The sequence below is a fragment of the Microtus oregoni genome, unplaced genomic scaffold, assembly GCF_018167655.1.
Source record: "Microtus oregoni isolate MIOR12 unplaced genomic scaffold, Mior012 000015F_ref0000493, whole genome shotgun sequence".
Lineage (NCBI taxonomy): Eukaryota > Metazoa > Chordata > Mammalia > Rodentia > Cricetidae > Microtus > Microtus oregoni.
The window spans coordinates 46,363,101-46,378,381 of NW_024543074.1; the positions used below are offsets into that span (position 1 = coordinate 46,363,101).

The 15,281-nt window shown below is 53.7% G+C and overlaps 1 protein-coding gene across 5 annotated transcripts in view; it reads left to right on the plus strand.

The window, feature by feature from the left end:
• Jade2 (jade family PHD finger 2) overlaps positions 1–14,265 on the plus strand; it is a 46,386-nt gene extending 32,121 nt beyond the window's left edge. For all 5 annotated transcript variants that reach the window (XM_041664217.1, XM_041664219.1, XM_041664215.1 and 2 more), the window contains 6 exons: positions 1,161–1,328; positions 2,645–2,761; positions 3,874–4,338; positions 9,312–9,429; positions 12,429–12,560; positions 13,374–14,265. In XM_041664217.1, the coding sequence (XP_041520151.1) occupies positions 1,161–1,328; positions 2,645–2,761; positions 3,874–4,338; positions 9,312–9,429; positions 12,429–12,560; positions 13,374–14,152 (1,779 nt within the window). In that variant the 3' untranslated portion in view covers positions 14,153–14,265. The remainder of the gene's footprint in view (positions 1–1,160; positions 1,329–2,644; positions 2,762–3,873; positions 4,339–9,311; positions 9,430–12,428; positions 12,561–13,373) is intronic.
• The last annotated feature ends 1,016 nt before the right edge of the window (positions 14,266–15,281 follow it).

Sequence of the window (15,281 nt, forward strand, 5' to 3'; positions counted from 1 at the left end):
AGCCCACAGATACCCTTTCTTTATTTCTTAAAAATCGTTTTATTATTGTATGTATAGGGTGTTTTGCTTCATATATGTGAGTGAATTAGGTGTGTGCCTCTTGTGGGATGTTTTACTCTTTTGGTTTTTACCCAACTCCCAAGTAAATCACACACATGGAGGCTTATTATTACTTATAAATGTCCGGCCTTAGCTTGGCTTGTTCCTTGCCAGCTGTTCTTAAATTATCCCAACTACCTTTTGCCTCTGGGCTTTGATCTTTCTCTATTCTGTATTCCTTTCTTTACTTCTTGCTCCATGGCTTGCTGTGTAGCTGGGTGGCTGCCCCTGGTGTCTTTGTTTCCTTGTGCTCTTGTTTTTCTCTCTTTATACTCTCTGCCTGCCAGCCCCGCCTGACCTTGCTCCTGCCTTGCTATTGGCCGTTCATCTCTTTATTAGGACCATCAGGTGTTTTAGAAAGACACAGCAACACAAATTCACAGAGTTAAACAAATGCAGAGAAAGTTAGTCACACACCTCAAAATAATATTCCCCAACGTGTACCTTAGTCCCAGGGAAGCCAGAGGAGGACATTGAACCCCTGGAATTGGAGTTAAATGTGCTTGTCAGTCACAATGTGGGTGCTAGAAACTGAATTTGGATCCTCTGCAAGAGCAGCAAACCCTCTTAACTGCTGAGCCATCTCTCCAACCTGTAGATCCCCTTTCTCAATCTCAGGTCCTGAGGTCTAGGTCCTTTGTATCTGTAGCCTTGTTCCCAGATTTGTAGCCAGGGGACTCACTCTGGCCCCAACTTTGAGGTACATGTACCCACTACAGCTGAACTAGACAGATCCTGGGGAGCAGGGACTTGAGCTACGCAGCAGCTCTTGGGTCCATGTGTCTCTCCTACACTGTGGCATAACAGGAGAAGTGGGGAGTGGTCAATTTAGGAAGCAGTTGAGGTTTTCCCTATAGCCCATGCTGGTTAGGAACTTGTGGCTACACGGGTCTTCAGCAGAGAGCAGTCCCCACCTTTTTACCAGAGCATGAGTACACCCTCAGGTACGCTCTGCTACCCATTGTTGCCTGGAGACAGAGCTGGCACCACTGGCAAGTTGCTGACCAGACATAGCCAGTTTGCCAATGCCCCTGACCCATGACCACCTGCTCTCTTCCCAGGCATGCTACGGGATCCTCAAGGTGCCTACGGGCAGCTGGCTGTGCCGGACATGTGCCCTGGGAGTCCAGCCCAAGTGCCTGCTCTGCCCCAAGCGAGGAGGAGCCTTGAAGCCCACCAGAAGTGGGACCAAGTGGGTGCACGTTAGCTGTGCCCTGTGGATTCCCGAGGTGTGTAAGCATGGGAGCTAGAAGATTTCAGCGAATAGAACATGGGGAAGGGGTGTGGAGAGCTCGGGATGGACCTGGCAGAATTTAGGTGAGCGTATAGGAAAAGAAAGGGCTGCTGGGCTCCCGTGAAGACTCAGTGACAGGTTTGGGAATAACCAGGAATATTGTCTGTGGACTTGGTCATAGGTTAGGTGCAATGTCTACTGGGAAGTCAAGTGACTAGCTATTGGACATTCAGGAGGGATGATTTGAGGTCCAGACTCCAGTCAAACAGGAAGGACTCAGATTATGAGATCCATCGAAAGAAGGCTTTGGTTAAAATCAGAGTGAACCCAGACTTGTTGGCATATGCCTGCAAATCCCAGCACTTGGAAGATGGAGGTGGAAGGTGATGGGCTCAAGATTATCAGCTAGCTGCATCTTGAGTTTGATGCTCACCTGGGTTATATGACGTCCTGTCTCAAAACCAAGCAGGGGTACACAGATAATCTCCTGGTCTAGAGGGTAACAGCCGGGAGTCAGGTAGTGGGTGGGCCTGCCCTCTGACTGGGATCGGGGTGCAGAGTCTGGGGTCACATGGGAGGGCCTTGGACATCAGGCTGGGTCCACAGTAACCATCCATTTCTTTAACACGAGAGATGCTAAAATCCACAAGGATTTTGGTCAGCTCTTTTGTATTGCAACACCTGTCCATTGCTTACAGTACCTAGTAGCAAGCTAGGAGACCCTGTTAGCATGTGGTTCTTCCTTTCCTAGTTCTCAGTCCAGAGGTTCCAAACCACTGAGGTCCACCTTGCCATTCTTGGGGTAGTGGTTGTTTGTGTCAGATTTGCATCTGGAAGCCAGGACTGCCGCTCAGTGCCCTCTCTCCTGGTTACAACAGAGACAGACTGACCTATTAAGAACCCCATCCTCGGGGGCTGGTGAGAGGGCTTAGCAGGTGCTTGTTGCCAAGCCTGACGGCCTGAGTTCAATCCCCGGGGCCTACATGGGGAAGGAGAGGACTGACTCCTGCAAGTTGTCCACTGACCTCCACACCTGTGCTGGATCATGAACATACACAGACACGCATGTACCTGTCTCAGAGCCTGCTCTCCCAGGGACATACTTCCAGCCAGCTACACTCTTAAACATACACACTCTGGGGCTAGATCCAAGTGAGCCAGGGTAGGGAACCCAGACCTCAAACTCTGCCCGTGTCGAGTAAGGGAGGACTTGGGACCTGGGAGCTCAACCACGGCTCTGTCTGCACGCTATCTGGCTACAACAGACAGCTTCCCACTAGGCACTGATTCAGCTCCATGTATTCTGCCCAGGTCAGCATTGGCTGTCCAGAGAAGATGGAGCCCATTACCAAGATCTCACATATTCCAGCCAGCCGCTGGGCCCTGTCCTGCAGCCTCTGCAAAGAGTGCACGGGCACCTGCATCCAGGTATGTGGTCTTCTTCCTGCTACCCCAAGCCAACGTCTTACATCAGACAGATGTGCCTAGGGGAACTAAGGCCCCAGTTGTTACCACCGCTTGTCCCCTGTGGCTGCACCACTGATGGGCCTGAGAGGCTCGGTGCTGGGGCCATGCTTGATTCTTCGCCCATCAGGAAAGGACATCTCCTATGTCCCCAGGCTTCCAAGGAATAGGGACAGACCCCACCTGTGGAATGCTAAGAACTTTGCTTTCCCTACGAGAGCAAGTGTCTCTGGACTTGAAGAATACATTGGCCTTTCAGACTGCAGCCCTGACATATGAGAGGAGTGGAAATCTAGATTTCTCTCCAGCTCAGCAAATGGGCCTTCCTGACAAAAGACAGGCTTATTGGTCTACCTGTGATGATGGCTCTCTTCTTGGTGATCATTAGGATAACCCAAGGTTTTCAAAACACAAAGGCAAGCCTCACAGTTCTGATCCAGATGTGGAGGGAGCTGTGGATTTGCTTTTCTCACAAAGCAGGGGTTGCGGTGCTTCTGGTCTCTGCTGTGGGGGTGGAAGGCCTCCTTTATCCCTCTCATCTCCCCCAGGAACCCTGAAAATAGGCCTCCACCCCATTTATCAGCCCTCCAGAAGGACTCTGGACACTGTGACAGTGGTACCTACGTTGGGTATACTCTTGACGAACTGGTTCCAGTGGTCCAGTCTCCATCCAAGGCTGGGAGGCGTGGTCCATCCACCCTTTGACCATTTAGACAGAGAAGGGAGGGATCCAGCTGCTCCCAGAGAGCAGAACTGGGGCAGACTCCTGACTTTGATGGCAATGTAATAAAAAAGGCCTCACCCTCTTCAGCGTACATAAAGTAATTTTTCCCACAGCACAGGGCATCTTGTCCCCAGGAGAGTCATCACCTTCTGGTTGTTGGCTCCCTCGGGGGTACCTGGGATTTGTTCCATTACCTTTCCAGCTGCCCCAGGGCTACCTGGGTTTTTCCAGCCAAAGCTCCTTCCACATTCAGATGTCGGAGCCCATGCCATTTTATGTAGGCTCTCCCCAGCACCCACCGTTGTTCCTGGGGCTCCTTTGATGCCTGACCCTGTCCTTCCCCCCCCTCCAGTGTTCCATGCCTTCCTGCATCACGGCGTTCCACGTCACGTGCGCCTTTGACCGAGGCCTGGAAATGCGGACTATATTAGCTGACAACGATGAGGTCAAGTTCAAGTCACTCTGCCAGGAGCACAGTGACGGGGGCCCTCGGAATGAGCCTACTCCTGAGCCCGTGGAGCCCAGCCAGGCCGTCGAGGACCTGGAAAAGGTGACCCTACGCAAGCAGCGGCTGCAGCAGCTAGAAGAAAACTTCTATGAGCTGGTAGAGCCGGCAGAGGTGGCCGAACGGCTGGACCTGGCCGAAGCGCTGGTGGACTTCATCTACCAGTACTGGAAGCTGAAGAGGAGAGCCAATGCCAACCAACCACTGCTCACACCCAAGACCGACGAGGTGGACAACCTGGCCCAGCAGGAGCAGGATGTCCTCTATCGCCGCCTGAAGCTTTTTACCCATCTGAGGCAGGACCTGGAGAGGGTAAGTGGCCCCGGTGGGTCAGAGGCTTTGCCTAAGACCTTGGCTAAGATTCCATGTGCCCTGCCTGGAGCAGCCAGGGCTCGGGCAGGAAGGCTGCCAGGATTAGAAGACAATATGGGATGAGGGTGTTTCACAGACCGATTCTGCAGACTCTTGGTCTTTGACTCTGTCTGTCTGTCTGTCTGTCTCTCTCTCTTTCTCTCTCTTTCTCTCTCTCTCTCTCTCTCTCTCTCTCTCTCTCTCTCTCTCTCTCGGAGCGGGGGTTTGAGACAGGGCTGTGTAACAGCCTTGGCTGTCCTGGAACATGCTCTGTAGACCAGGCTGGCCTTGATCCCTGCCTCCTGAGTGCTGAGATTAAAGGCATGTGCCACCACCACCCGACTTCTGAGTCTCTCTTGTTCCAGCCTTTTCCCAGGCCTTGGTGAAGGTGGCCTATGGGGACAGGAGGGAAGGATTCTAGTAACCACTGCCTTTAGTCCCACTTCTGACCTCTGTGAAAGGTGACTAGGACCAGAGGAGTCAGTCTCTGTCTTGAGGCATTGAGAACTGGAATTGTCCAGTTACCAGGCAAGCTTGTCCTGGCTGGACCTGGGCGGGCAGGGACCTGGTGGCTGTAACTCCATGGACTGCTGGACAGAGCACAGGGAACAAGGTGACCCCCTAACAGCAGACATTCCCCCACAGAGGTATTCCAGGCCTCGCCTGAGTGAGAGAGAGAGAGAGAGAGAGAGAGAGCTACAAACACATCCGTCTTCATTCTAGGATACAGGATAGAGGTGTGGCTTGGGCCCTGGTGGTACCTGTGGGGCTGAGGGAGGTGAATACTCTGGATCCGTAGACGGGTCCTCTGAATTCCAGGAGCTGCTCTGGCGTTCCTTTTCTGAACGTTAAATTCTAGGGTTCAGAGAACTGTAGAATCGTGTCACGGTGTCCTTCATGGGCCCAGGCAACATGTCATCTCTTCCTGGGCTGTGTTAGGAGACAGTCCTGATTGGAAGCCTCAGAGGGACTCTGTTATTGACTGCTTTTCCTGTCTGTGCCTCAGTGAGCCTGTCTGTCAGATGGGTGCTGAGCTGTGTGGAATGACTTTTCCTGTCTGTGTCTCAGTGAGCCTGTCTGTCAGATGGGTGCTGAGCTGTGTGGAATGACTTTTCCTGTCTGTGTCTCAGTGAGCCCGTCTGTCAGATGGGTGCTGATCTGTGTGGAGTGACTTTTTCTGTCTGTGTCTCAGTGAGCCCGTCTGTCAGATGGGTGGTACACTGTGTGGAGTAACAGTGATTGTCCTCAGCTTCCCCATTCTGCACATCTGCCCTGCCCTGGTGGCTGGAGAGGAACCTCACTGCCTGACAGCCACTAAGTCTGCCACCAGGTCAGGAGGCCGTGTGGTAAGAATCACATGTCCCTGGTTCAGCCAGGCCAGAGGGGAAAGCTGGTTGCATTGCAGCCTCTGTTTCCCAGGCAGTTCAGCCTGCTGTCACGAGGAGATCACAGCTCCTATGGAAGTTGTCCTGAGGCCTCTCCAAAGCCCCACCCCCAGGTCTCCAGGGTCATCAATGTCCCAGAGGACCTAGCAGATTTTACCTCATGGTCTGCGCTGGTCAGCCTGGGTAAGGCCCCCACCTGACTTGACTTCCTGAGGAAGACCTTCCCTGCCCAGGAGGCAGGCTCAGCCGCTGGGGCTCAGGGGGGTGGGTGAACTGATAGGAAGCCTCAGTCTCCTTGGGCTGGAGCTTGACCTTGGATTTGGACTTCGAGGGTGGGAATGGGAGTTGAGAAAAGCAATATTGGCTGTTAACAGTTGTGTAGATTTTCCTGAGCAAGTGTGTCCTCTTATCCCTTCAGCCTCCCACCCCGGTGTCAGCTGATACAGGGGCTACTGTCTGAGGCTGGCGAGGCCTGCTATGCCAGCAAGCCTGACCAGTCAGGATCTAAAGGCTCACGGCAGGTAGGGCGACCACAGATCGCTCCAAGGGCAGAGTGACACCTATCTGAGCATCTAAAGAAGAGGTGTGAGAACTTGGAAATACTTGGAACACTGTGACAGCTCTTGGGGGCTTGTGACAGAAGCCCCTTTTCTAAACTGCTTCCCAGGGTCCTCAAAGCTGAACACAGCTATCAGATAGCGTTGACACCCAACCTTGGGCCCTCCCAGGACCACACGTTGGTGATTTAGACCAATGAAAATCAAGCAGGGGAGGGTGGTCTCTGCAGAGCCCCATGGTGGCAGTAGCCTGGCCAACAGGCCCAGTCTCCAAACATGGCCTAGAGCCAATAGCAGAGAGTGCCCCGCCTTTGCCTGGGCACCAGGCCAGCTCGGGCCTGCTTCTGGAGTGAGTTGGAGTTGGAGGTCTTGGGTGGCCTGGCCGTTTACTGACTCTAGTCTCCCCCGCCCATCCCCCAGCTCTATGACTGTTTCTGTTTCCTTTTCCGAGAAATGGAAGCAAGGATCCAGTTGGGCATGGGGTCACACAAGGACAGTGGCCTGTGTGGTTTATTCTGTTTGAGGCTAGGTCTCACCCTGTAGCCCAGGCTAGCCTCAGACCCATGGCAATCCTCCTGCCTCACCCTCCCTAGTGCTAGAATTAGAGGGATATGAGACCCCTTACCTAGCCCATTGCAGGTTCATTGTCACCTTTGTCCCCAGAAGCAGTTCAGCTCTGTGTCCCCAGAGTGGGCTCCCAAGAGGAGCGAGACCTGGAGCTCCGGCATGGGTGTCTTTACTGGCTGTTCAACCGCAGGCCTGGACGTTGGCAGGTGCTGTGTGGATGGGCACGGCCGCTGCTGCCTCCAGAGTTATTCATGGCTGACAGAAAAATTGCAGTAGTGGACATCAGCCCTGCAAATGCCAGCTCATGTCCCCTAGCAACCACGCTGGCTGTCAGGCCCAGCAGGGATGCGATTGTGGTTCTGGCTACAGGAGTTCTTCCAGAGGCTGAACGGACCTTGTGTGGGAGCCAGGAGGGTGGCAGGAGCCCTCAGGAGCCTGTGGGAGCCCCTCCCCTGTTGCCCTCTGAGGGATGGAGAGGACCAGTGGGAGGTGAATCCTGCCATTTTTGGACCCTGCCATTTTCCTCCTTGTCAGTCCCTAGATTGGGGTCTCTTGCCAAAATCCTGAGCAGCACTTGGCTGGTGGACAGTCACTCCATTCTCTACCTCTGTCACCACTCCATCCTCTGGCCCTTTGTCTTCATTCAGCCTTGTCTAAGGACACCAGTCAATTGACGAAAGGGCCCACCCTGACCCCGGATGACTTCATCTTAGCTAATTTTATCTTTCCAGCCCTTACGTCCCATTCTGAGGTTCCCAGCAGGAAATCTTGGGGAAATCAACCCATATAGAGGCCCTGGAAGGTGTAAGTCCGCCAGGAAGTGGTCTGATTTGCATTTCAAGAGCATTGCTGAGGGATGGCTTTACTGTCCCTGTGAAAGGCTGGGGGATGGGCAGGACCAGGCTGTGAAGGGAGATGGTGTCAGTCACCAGGACAGACTGATGTAAACATACTGATGGGTCAGTTGTGGGTGGAGGCGAGACCGAGTCATGGCGTGACTTCTACAACTGTCCTGGGCCCAATAGAGTACCCCCAGAGCCTGCTCCCCACCCCTACCCCCTGCTGGTTGGCTTTGCCCCCCCCATGACACTGTCACCACAAGGCCTAGCTAGGCCTCCTGCTGAGGTTAGCTGTCCTTTTATCCAGGAAGCCTTGCCACCCTCTAGTCCTGGGTCAGGGAGCTCCTCTGCTCTGGAAAGAGAGAACCTGACCTTGTTGCTTTCTACAAATTCCTCCCAAACAATAGGCACAGAGCCAGGCTTGTGTGCAGGATTGTGGAGAGGAGGCTGGTTGGAAGGTGGGCCATGGTAGGAGGGTCCAAGGCTGGCACCAAGTGGTCAAAGTCGAGGGCTGTCCCTTGAGGAAGGGACTGAACATGGGAATTGGTAAAACTGGGGTCAGTGATGGGTGGACCGTGGTGGCCTGGTGTTCACAGTGCAAATTGGGAGTACACACATGGAAAATCCCAGGAAAGTCTGTACTGAATCCATCCTGTTGATGCTTGTAGGCTGATATTTGATCTTCTAGAATCTTTTTCACAACTAGTCTCAGAAAGGAAAGGGGGAAAGCCATACCCAACAGAGATCTGGCCATGCTCCCTTGAACTATGAGGAGTTCATGCTAAGAAGGAGGAGTTTGAATTAAAGGCCACCCCAGGCAGCTTAAGGACAGAGAGACTTAACTAAGTCAGACCTGAAGACCAACATGGGACTAGATGGAGGAACACCTTGGTGGAAACAGGATTCAGGCTGAACAGCTGTGGTCAAAAACAGCTGTCCCTGTTTCTGGAAAGCTCCATATGAACCCAAAGGAAATGCCAGACCAAGGGAGTGTCTCAAGGGCTGAATCCTGGCCTCAGCACCTGAGAAGTGTGTGAGAAAACAGTGGGGGGGGGGGGGGCACTGACAGGTTGACCTTAGATGCTTCCAGATAGCCTGAAGAATATGTCCCTGTCCTGTAGACTTCAGAGCCTGCTGTAAGGACTCTCTCGGCCGGCCTGAGAAAGTTAAAAGGTTGTAAGAGGTTGCTGTCCTTTATAAAGTAAGACATCATGTCTCTGCGGATACGTGAGCATTGGTGGAAGTGGCAGGGGCCTGGCTCAGGTCCTGGTGTAGCAGGTAGACTTGGGAAAGCTATTCTGCCAGATTATGCTCATTTGAAAGTACAGTGCCTCTGGTACCCTGGGGCGGGTGTTGGGATTTACAGGATGCTTGTCTCTGAGGAGTTGCTTTGCTGGGAAAGGTATGTGATGGAGAGACCAGATACTCCCTGCACACTCAGGGTGTGGTAGTGAATTCTCAAAGGTCTTGGGCAGACGGGAAGTAGCAGCCGTGGCCCACATCCGGAAACACTGCTTTCTCCAGCAGCGAGGCTCCTTGGGATGGCCCGTCTGAGATGGTGAGAAACCTCTCTTCCGTCTCCTCAGGTTAGGAACCTGTGCTACATGGTGACAAGGCGCGAGAGAACGAAGCATACCATCTGCAAGCTCCAGGAGCAGATATTTCACCTGCAGATGAAGCTTATGGAGCAAGACCTGTGTCGAGGTAGGTGCTGCACCTTTCCTCCTCCATTGCAGTCATCAGACCCATATGGGAACCTGTCAAGGCCCTGGTTGTGTGAGTAGGCAAGGAGCCAGAGTTGGAGCTGTGACTTTCAAGCTTCCCTCCGGCACCACTGGCTCCCTGGGACAGCCCAGTTCTATCAACAGTGGCTTTGCTTGCATAAGGACAGGTGCAGATCCACAGTTTTCCTGGCTCTGCTGGACTCAAGATAGGCAGGAGCTGGCCAGCTTCCCTGAATCCTGGCGTGCCTGGGGGGTCAGTCCACAGGGAGGCAGCTGCAGAGATGAGGCCGTACGTTTCTTCTCTCTGGTTTTGCGTGATGAGATTGTGGCTCCAATCAGCTGTATTTTCTTTGTCCTCTTTCGTTCTCTGGGATAACATTCATTTATCCAAATCTAGAAATCGGGAGCAAAGGTCTTGCTTGATGTTGATTGCATTGGTTAGTTACAGACTCTGGACACGTTAAGGAAAACATGCTTAGCACCCCACATACACATGCCATCATACGCAAATGTTGAACATGTGCAGCAGAAATGACCGGGTAGACAGCTTTGGAGACATGGACTGCCCCTGCCCACTCAGCCTGTGGGTCATTCTGGGACTTAAGTGAAAGAGGAGGAGAGCTGCTGGGTGCCATTAGAGGGAGTGCTGCCCCCTTCTCTGCCAGTAGCTGAGTTGTTCCCTTTAGCCTTTGGGGTTACCAGCACTCGTGGAAGCCAGGTAGGTGATGAACCCAGGTACCTGTGAACCCAGTGCGCAAGAGGTTGAAACCAGAGGATTTTGAGTTCAGGGTTAGCCTGGGCTACATACTGAGCTCCTTTCTTTAAAAAAAAAAAGAAAGAAAGAAAGAAAATTTAAATTAAAAAGAAAAAAAAGAGTTGGAGAGATAGATGACTCAGGGATTAAGAGCACTGGCTATTGGGGCTGGAGAGATGGCTCAGAGGTTAAGAGCACTGACTGCTCTACCAAAGGTCCTGAGTTCAATTCCCAGCAACCACATGGTGGCTCACAACCATCTGTAATGGGGTCTGGTGTCCTCTTCTGGCCTGCAGGCATAGATACAGACAGAATATTATATACATAATAAATAAATATTTTTTAAAAAAAGAGCACTGGCTGTTCTTCCAGAAGATGTGGACTCAATTGCTGGCTCACAACTGTCTGTACCTCCAGTTCCAGGGGATCCAGCACCCTCTTCTGGTCTCTGAGTGGCTGGGCGCATAGCTTACTTGATAGGGCCCTTGCCTAACATGCATGAAGTCCTGGGTTTGATCCTCAGCACTGCATAGAACCAGATGTTTGTTCTGGCGCACATCTGTAATCCTAGCACTAGGGAGGTAGAAGCCAAAGGATCAGGAGTTTCAGGTCATCCACAACCACGTAGTAACTTCAAGACCATCCCTGACTATATAAGAACCATTTTCTTTGTTGCTTGTTTTATGAGACAGGGTTTCTCTGTATAGCCCTGGCTATCTGTTGACCAGGCAGGCGTTGAATTCAAGAGATTCTCCTGCCTCTGCCTCCTGAGAGCTGGAATTAAAGGCATGCGCAGCTGCCTGGCTAAGAACCATTTTCTTACCTATATTTATTATGTGTGTGAATGTTTTGGCTGCATATCTGTACATGCCCTGCCTGTATCCCTGGTGCCTATGGATGTTAAAAAGGGTGTCAGATCTCCTGGGACTAGAGCTAAAGATGGTCATGAGCCACCTATGAGTGCTGGGAATTAAACCCAGCATAATCAAAGGAAAAAAGAAAGGAAATTACTGTGGCGTTTTACAGAGGTCAGAGCAGGTCATGGGCTTGCAGAATTGTCTGCTCTGTAGCCTCCAGACCTTTCTAGCTTACAGTTTGCTCTCTGGAGCGAGAAAGTAAAGTGTCCCAGGATGCGCCGTCAGTGGCGATCTGGGGACGGAGGTATTGAGGGGGACACTAGTGTCCCTGGGTGTGTGGTCAGTGGCGGTTTGGGGACGGAGGTATTGAGGGACACAGTAGTGTCCCTGGGTGTGTGGTCAGTGGCGGTTTGGGGACGGAAGTATTGAGGGGGACACTAGTGTCCCAGGATGTGCGGTCAGTGGCGGTTCGGGGACAGGTATTGAGGAGGACACCACAGCACTTGGAGGAGGCCCGAGAACTCCCAAATCCCGTACAAAGTCCTTGTGTTCAAGGAAGCTAAGATTAGCAAGGAGGAGTAGCGCCTTGGAGCACAGAATCCTACACGCCAGAGTGTCTGCACCCCAACCTAAGGTCTGGAGATGCTGTAGCTCCTTGTCCTGGGTAGGAGAAAGCACCATTGTTCAGTGCAGTGCCTCTTCAAAGGAGACTGCTTTACCCCTGCTTAAAATGGATGAACCTAGGGGAAGGATGATGCCTAGAGGAGGCTGTGGGGACCAGGGTGAGACATGGGAGGTCTCATGCCTGGGGACCGTGTAACAGGCAAGGAAACTGGGGTCCAGCTAAAGGCTCTCAGGGTGAGAACATCTCAGGACACGACTTGCACCCATTTAAAACAGTGTTCGGGAAACCCTTCTGCTTCTGCTGAGGAACTGGGGACCTTCTTTTGTAGACCAAGGGGACGCAAGTGCCAGATACAAAACTGGAACCTCTGTGTCACCACAGAAGCAGGTTAAGAGGCGTTTGGCTGTGGTGTCAGCCCCGAAACCAAGCCTCTTAGCCCCAGGTGATGCTCTTCTGCCCTGTGTCCAGCTCCTGGTCCTACCCTGTCCATAGAACATCCAGTCACCGTTGTCACCCCGCAGGACTCAGCAAGGACTGTCCATTTCGTAGATCATACTAAAGTCCAAGCCAAGGCCTTCCTGTGCCTACCCCAAGGCCTTCCTAGAGCCATGGGCAGTTTGTTCTCCTCCAGCTCTGCCTGTGTCTGACACCCTGACTGTAACCTTGGTGTCCAGGAGGACAGACAAAATGGATGGAGGACCGCTGGGCTGCCTCTCAAGTTTAACTCTCTTTCTCTAACCTAGAGCCTCCTGGGAGGCGAACCAAGGGCAAGAGGAGTGACTCGAAGAGGAAAGGCCGAGAGGGTCCCAAGGGCAGCAGCCCTGAGAAGAAAGAGAAAATAAAGGCTGGGCCTGAATCTGTCCTGGGGCAGCTGGGTAAGTGAGGGGCCCTTGTGAGCTGCCATGCACCAGCTCTTTCAGCTTCACTCCATAGGAGGCCAGCGGCTTGAAGCAGAGTTGGCCGCCTCAGAAGAGCCACTTAGACCGGTGCCCACACCATTGCAGCCTCCCTTCACCTGAGATCCCAAGACTTCTAGCTGGATGGAGACAGTTTTGTCAGCTCAGGAGCTGCCCTGGCCAGAATGCTGGATCCTCCCAGAGGTCCCTAGAAATCAGCCCAGTGGTGGGAGGGGAAGACCCCAAGAAGTCTGTCCCTCCCTGTTCCACCCTGCTGGAGTTTCCACCTCCACCACCATCCCCCCCCCCACACACACACACACACACACGGGCTGTTTGCTCAACCCCAGTCAACCTTTCTTGAGCCACCCAGAGACCAAGAGAAGTGACAGCAGACCCTCTAGTCCCTGTCACAATAGACCAAAGCTGAAACTGATCCTGGCCACCCTGTCTCAGGGAGACATCTCTGACAGGTGCTTTCCTCCAAGCCGCTGGAGGAACAGCCTGTAAAGACGCAGTGCCCCCTGGTGGCCTCTCTGTTCTTCCCACTTTGAAATTCTTAGCCATTGAGCAAGGAACTCACTATTTCCCTTCCTCTCCGCTCTGCTACACAATTTGCAAAGCCAGTCTTGGGGTTGGTCACCCTGGCGAGCAGGGACAGTGTCTGGCCCCGCTCTTCGGTGGCCTTGGTGGGAGGGGTAGACAGAACCAGGTGTCTTGCCTGGGTGGGTTGGTTGTCTTGGGCTACCCGAAAGGGTGATACACACCTGCTTTTGTTCTCGCACCCATCAGGTCTTTCCACCTCGTTCCCCATCGACGGCACTTTCTTCAATAGCTGGTTGGCACAGTCGGTGCACATCACGGCGGAAGACATGGCCATGAGTGAGTGGTCTTTGAACAGTGGGCACCGGGAGGATCCCGCTCCGGGTCTGCTCTCCGAGGAATTGCTGCAGGATGAGGAGACGCTACTCAGCTTCATGAGGGACCCCTCACTGCGGCCTGGTGACCCTGCCAGGAAGGCCCGAGGCCGCACTCGCCTGCCTGCCAAAAAGAAACCACCCCCGCTTCAGGATGGGCCCAGCGCACGGACCACTCCAGACAAGCCACCCAAGAAGCCCTGGGCGCAGGATGCTGGCAGTGGCAAGGGCACGCAAGGACCACCCGCCAGAAAGCCACCACGGAGGACCTCTTCTCATTTGCCGTCCAGCCCTCCAGCTGGGGACTGTCCTGTCCCAGCAGCACTGGAAAGCCCCCCACCGCTGGCCTCCGAGACCCTGGACGAGACAGCCCTCATGGCTTCCGACTTGAATGTCCAAGTGCCTGGCCCTACAGTGAGCCCCAAGCCCTTGGGCAGGCTCCGGCCACCCCGAGAGATCAAGGTCAGTCGGAAACCTCCAAGCACTAGGTCTGATGCTGGGACGGGACTGTCATCTGCTGTGACCGAGAGGCCAAAGGTCAGCCTGCACTTCGACACCGAGGCTGACGGCTACTTCTCTGACGAGGAGATGAGCGACTCTGATTTAGAGGCAGGAGCAGAGGAGGTGGTTCGCATGGGGGTACTGGCCTCCTAACTCACCAGGGCCCTGCCCTGGTCCCCCCACAGGGTCTCAGCCCAATCACAACTGCCATTTCCAACTGCTGAGTGTCCCAGACCCACCACTCTGTCGTGGTTTTATTTTTAATATAGAGAGAGTTCTGAATTCCACTCCGTTGTCTTTCCTCTGTGCTGGCCTAGGACATTAGGATTCCTCCCGTGGCCCTGGCCAGGGGCTATGCCAGGTTCTATGTGCCACCCTGTCCCAGCCCATGCAACATCGCTGGGCTTCTGGCTTGATGTAGACAAGGTGAGGGAGAGCTCAGGACTCCTGCCCACTGCCACTGGGTGACACAGACTGTCGTTTGGGCATTATTTCATGGCAGATGGGCCATTCCAGGTCCTGCCCCGCCTTGTCCCCCCCCCAGATTGCACTGGGGTCTGTTTTGGGTGTGGGGGAGGTGTCCTGCTGCACTCCACTGATCCCTAAGGAAGAATAAGGGGTGACACCCAGTCTCTTCACTGTCACAAGCACAACGAGTTTCTATGAGAAAGCACTGAGGGGGTGCAGGGGGCCCGCTGGCTCCCGAATAGCCCACAACATCTGAGGCCCGCCCGCCCACCCGCAACCCCCCTCCCCTCCCTTGCTGCTCTGTCCCTGCCAGTGCCCAGCCCAAGCAGCTCTGGGAAGTGGTTCCCAGAATCCTTCCTGAGCTGTGCTTTTACTCAGGGGACTCCCCAAACAGCCAACCACCCTTCCAGGTGGAAGGCTCCAAGGGAGGGCCAGTGCCCAGCCTGGGGCTTGGGGCTCAGATCAGCCCACTGCAGAGAATCACTCTGGGGCTTCAACTTCCTTTCTTCCTTTGGGGCCAGTCTCGGCCACCGTCTGCCCTCTCCACATGGAGCTGGCCAGACCAGACCGTTTGCCTTTTGAAGTTTCCTAGTCCTGCTAAGAGATGAGCTTCCTCTTCGGTTTCCTTCTGGAAACATCCTTCCAACAAGTGTAGTGGGATCCCGGGGCCCAGGGCAGGCCACTGTTGGCCTGCTGGGGCTGGTTGAAGTATTGCTGGATCTTCCTGTATCCCTTTGTCCCTTGGCGCCTTAACCCCCTTTTCCCTCCCTGACGTACCCTCTTCCCTACCCCTCTTCAATCCCTCCTCCTCCAA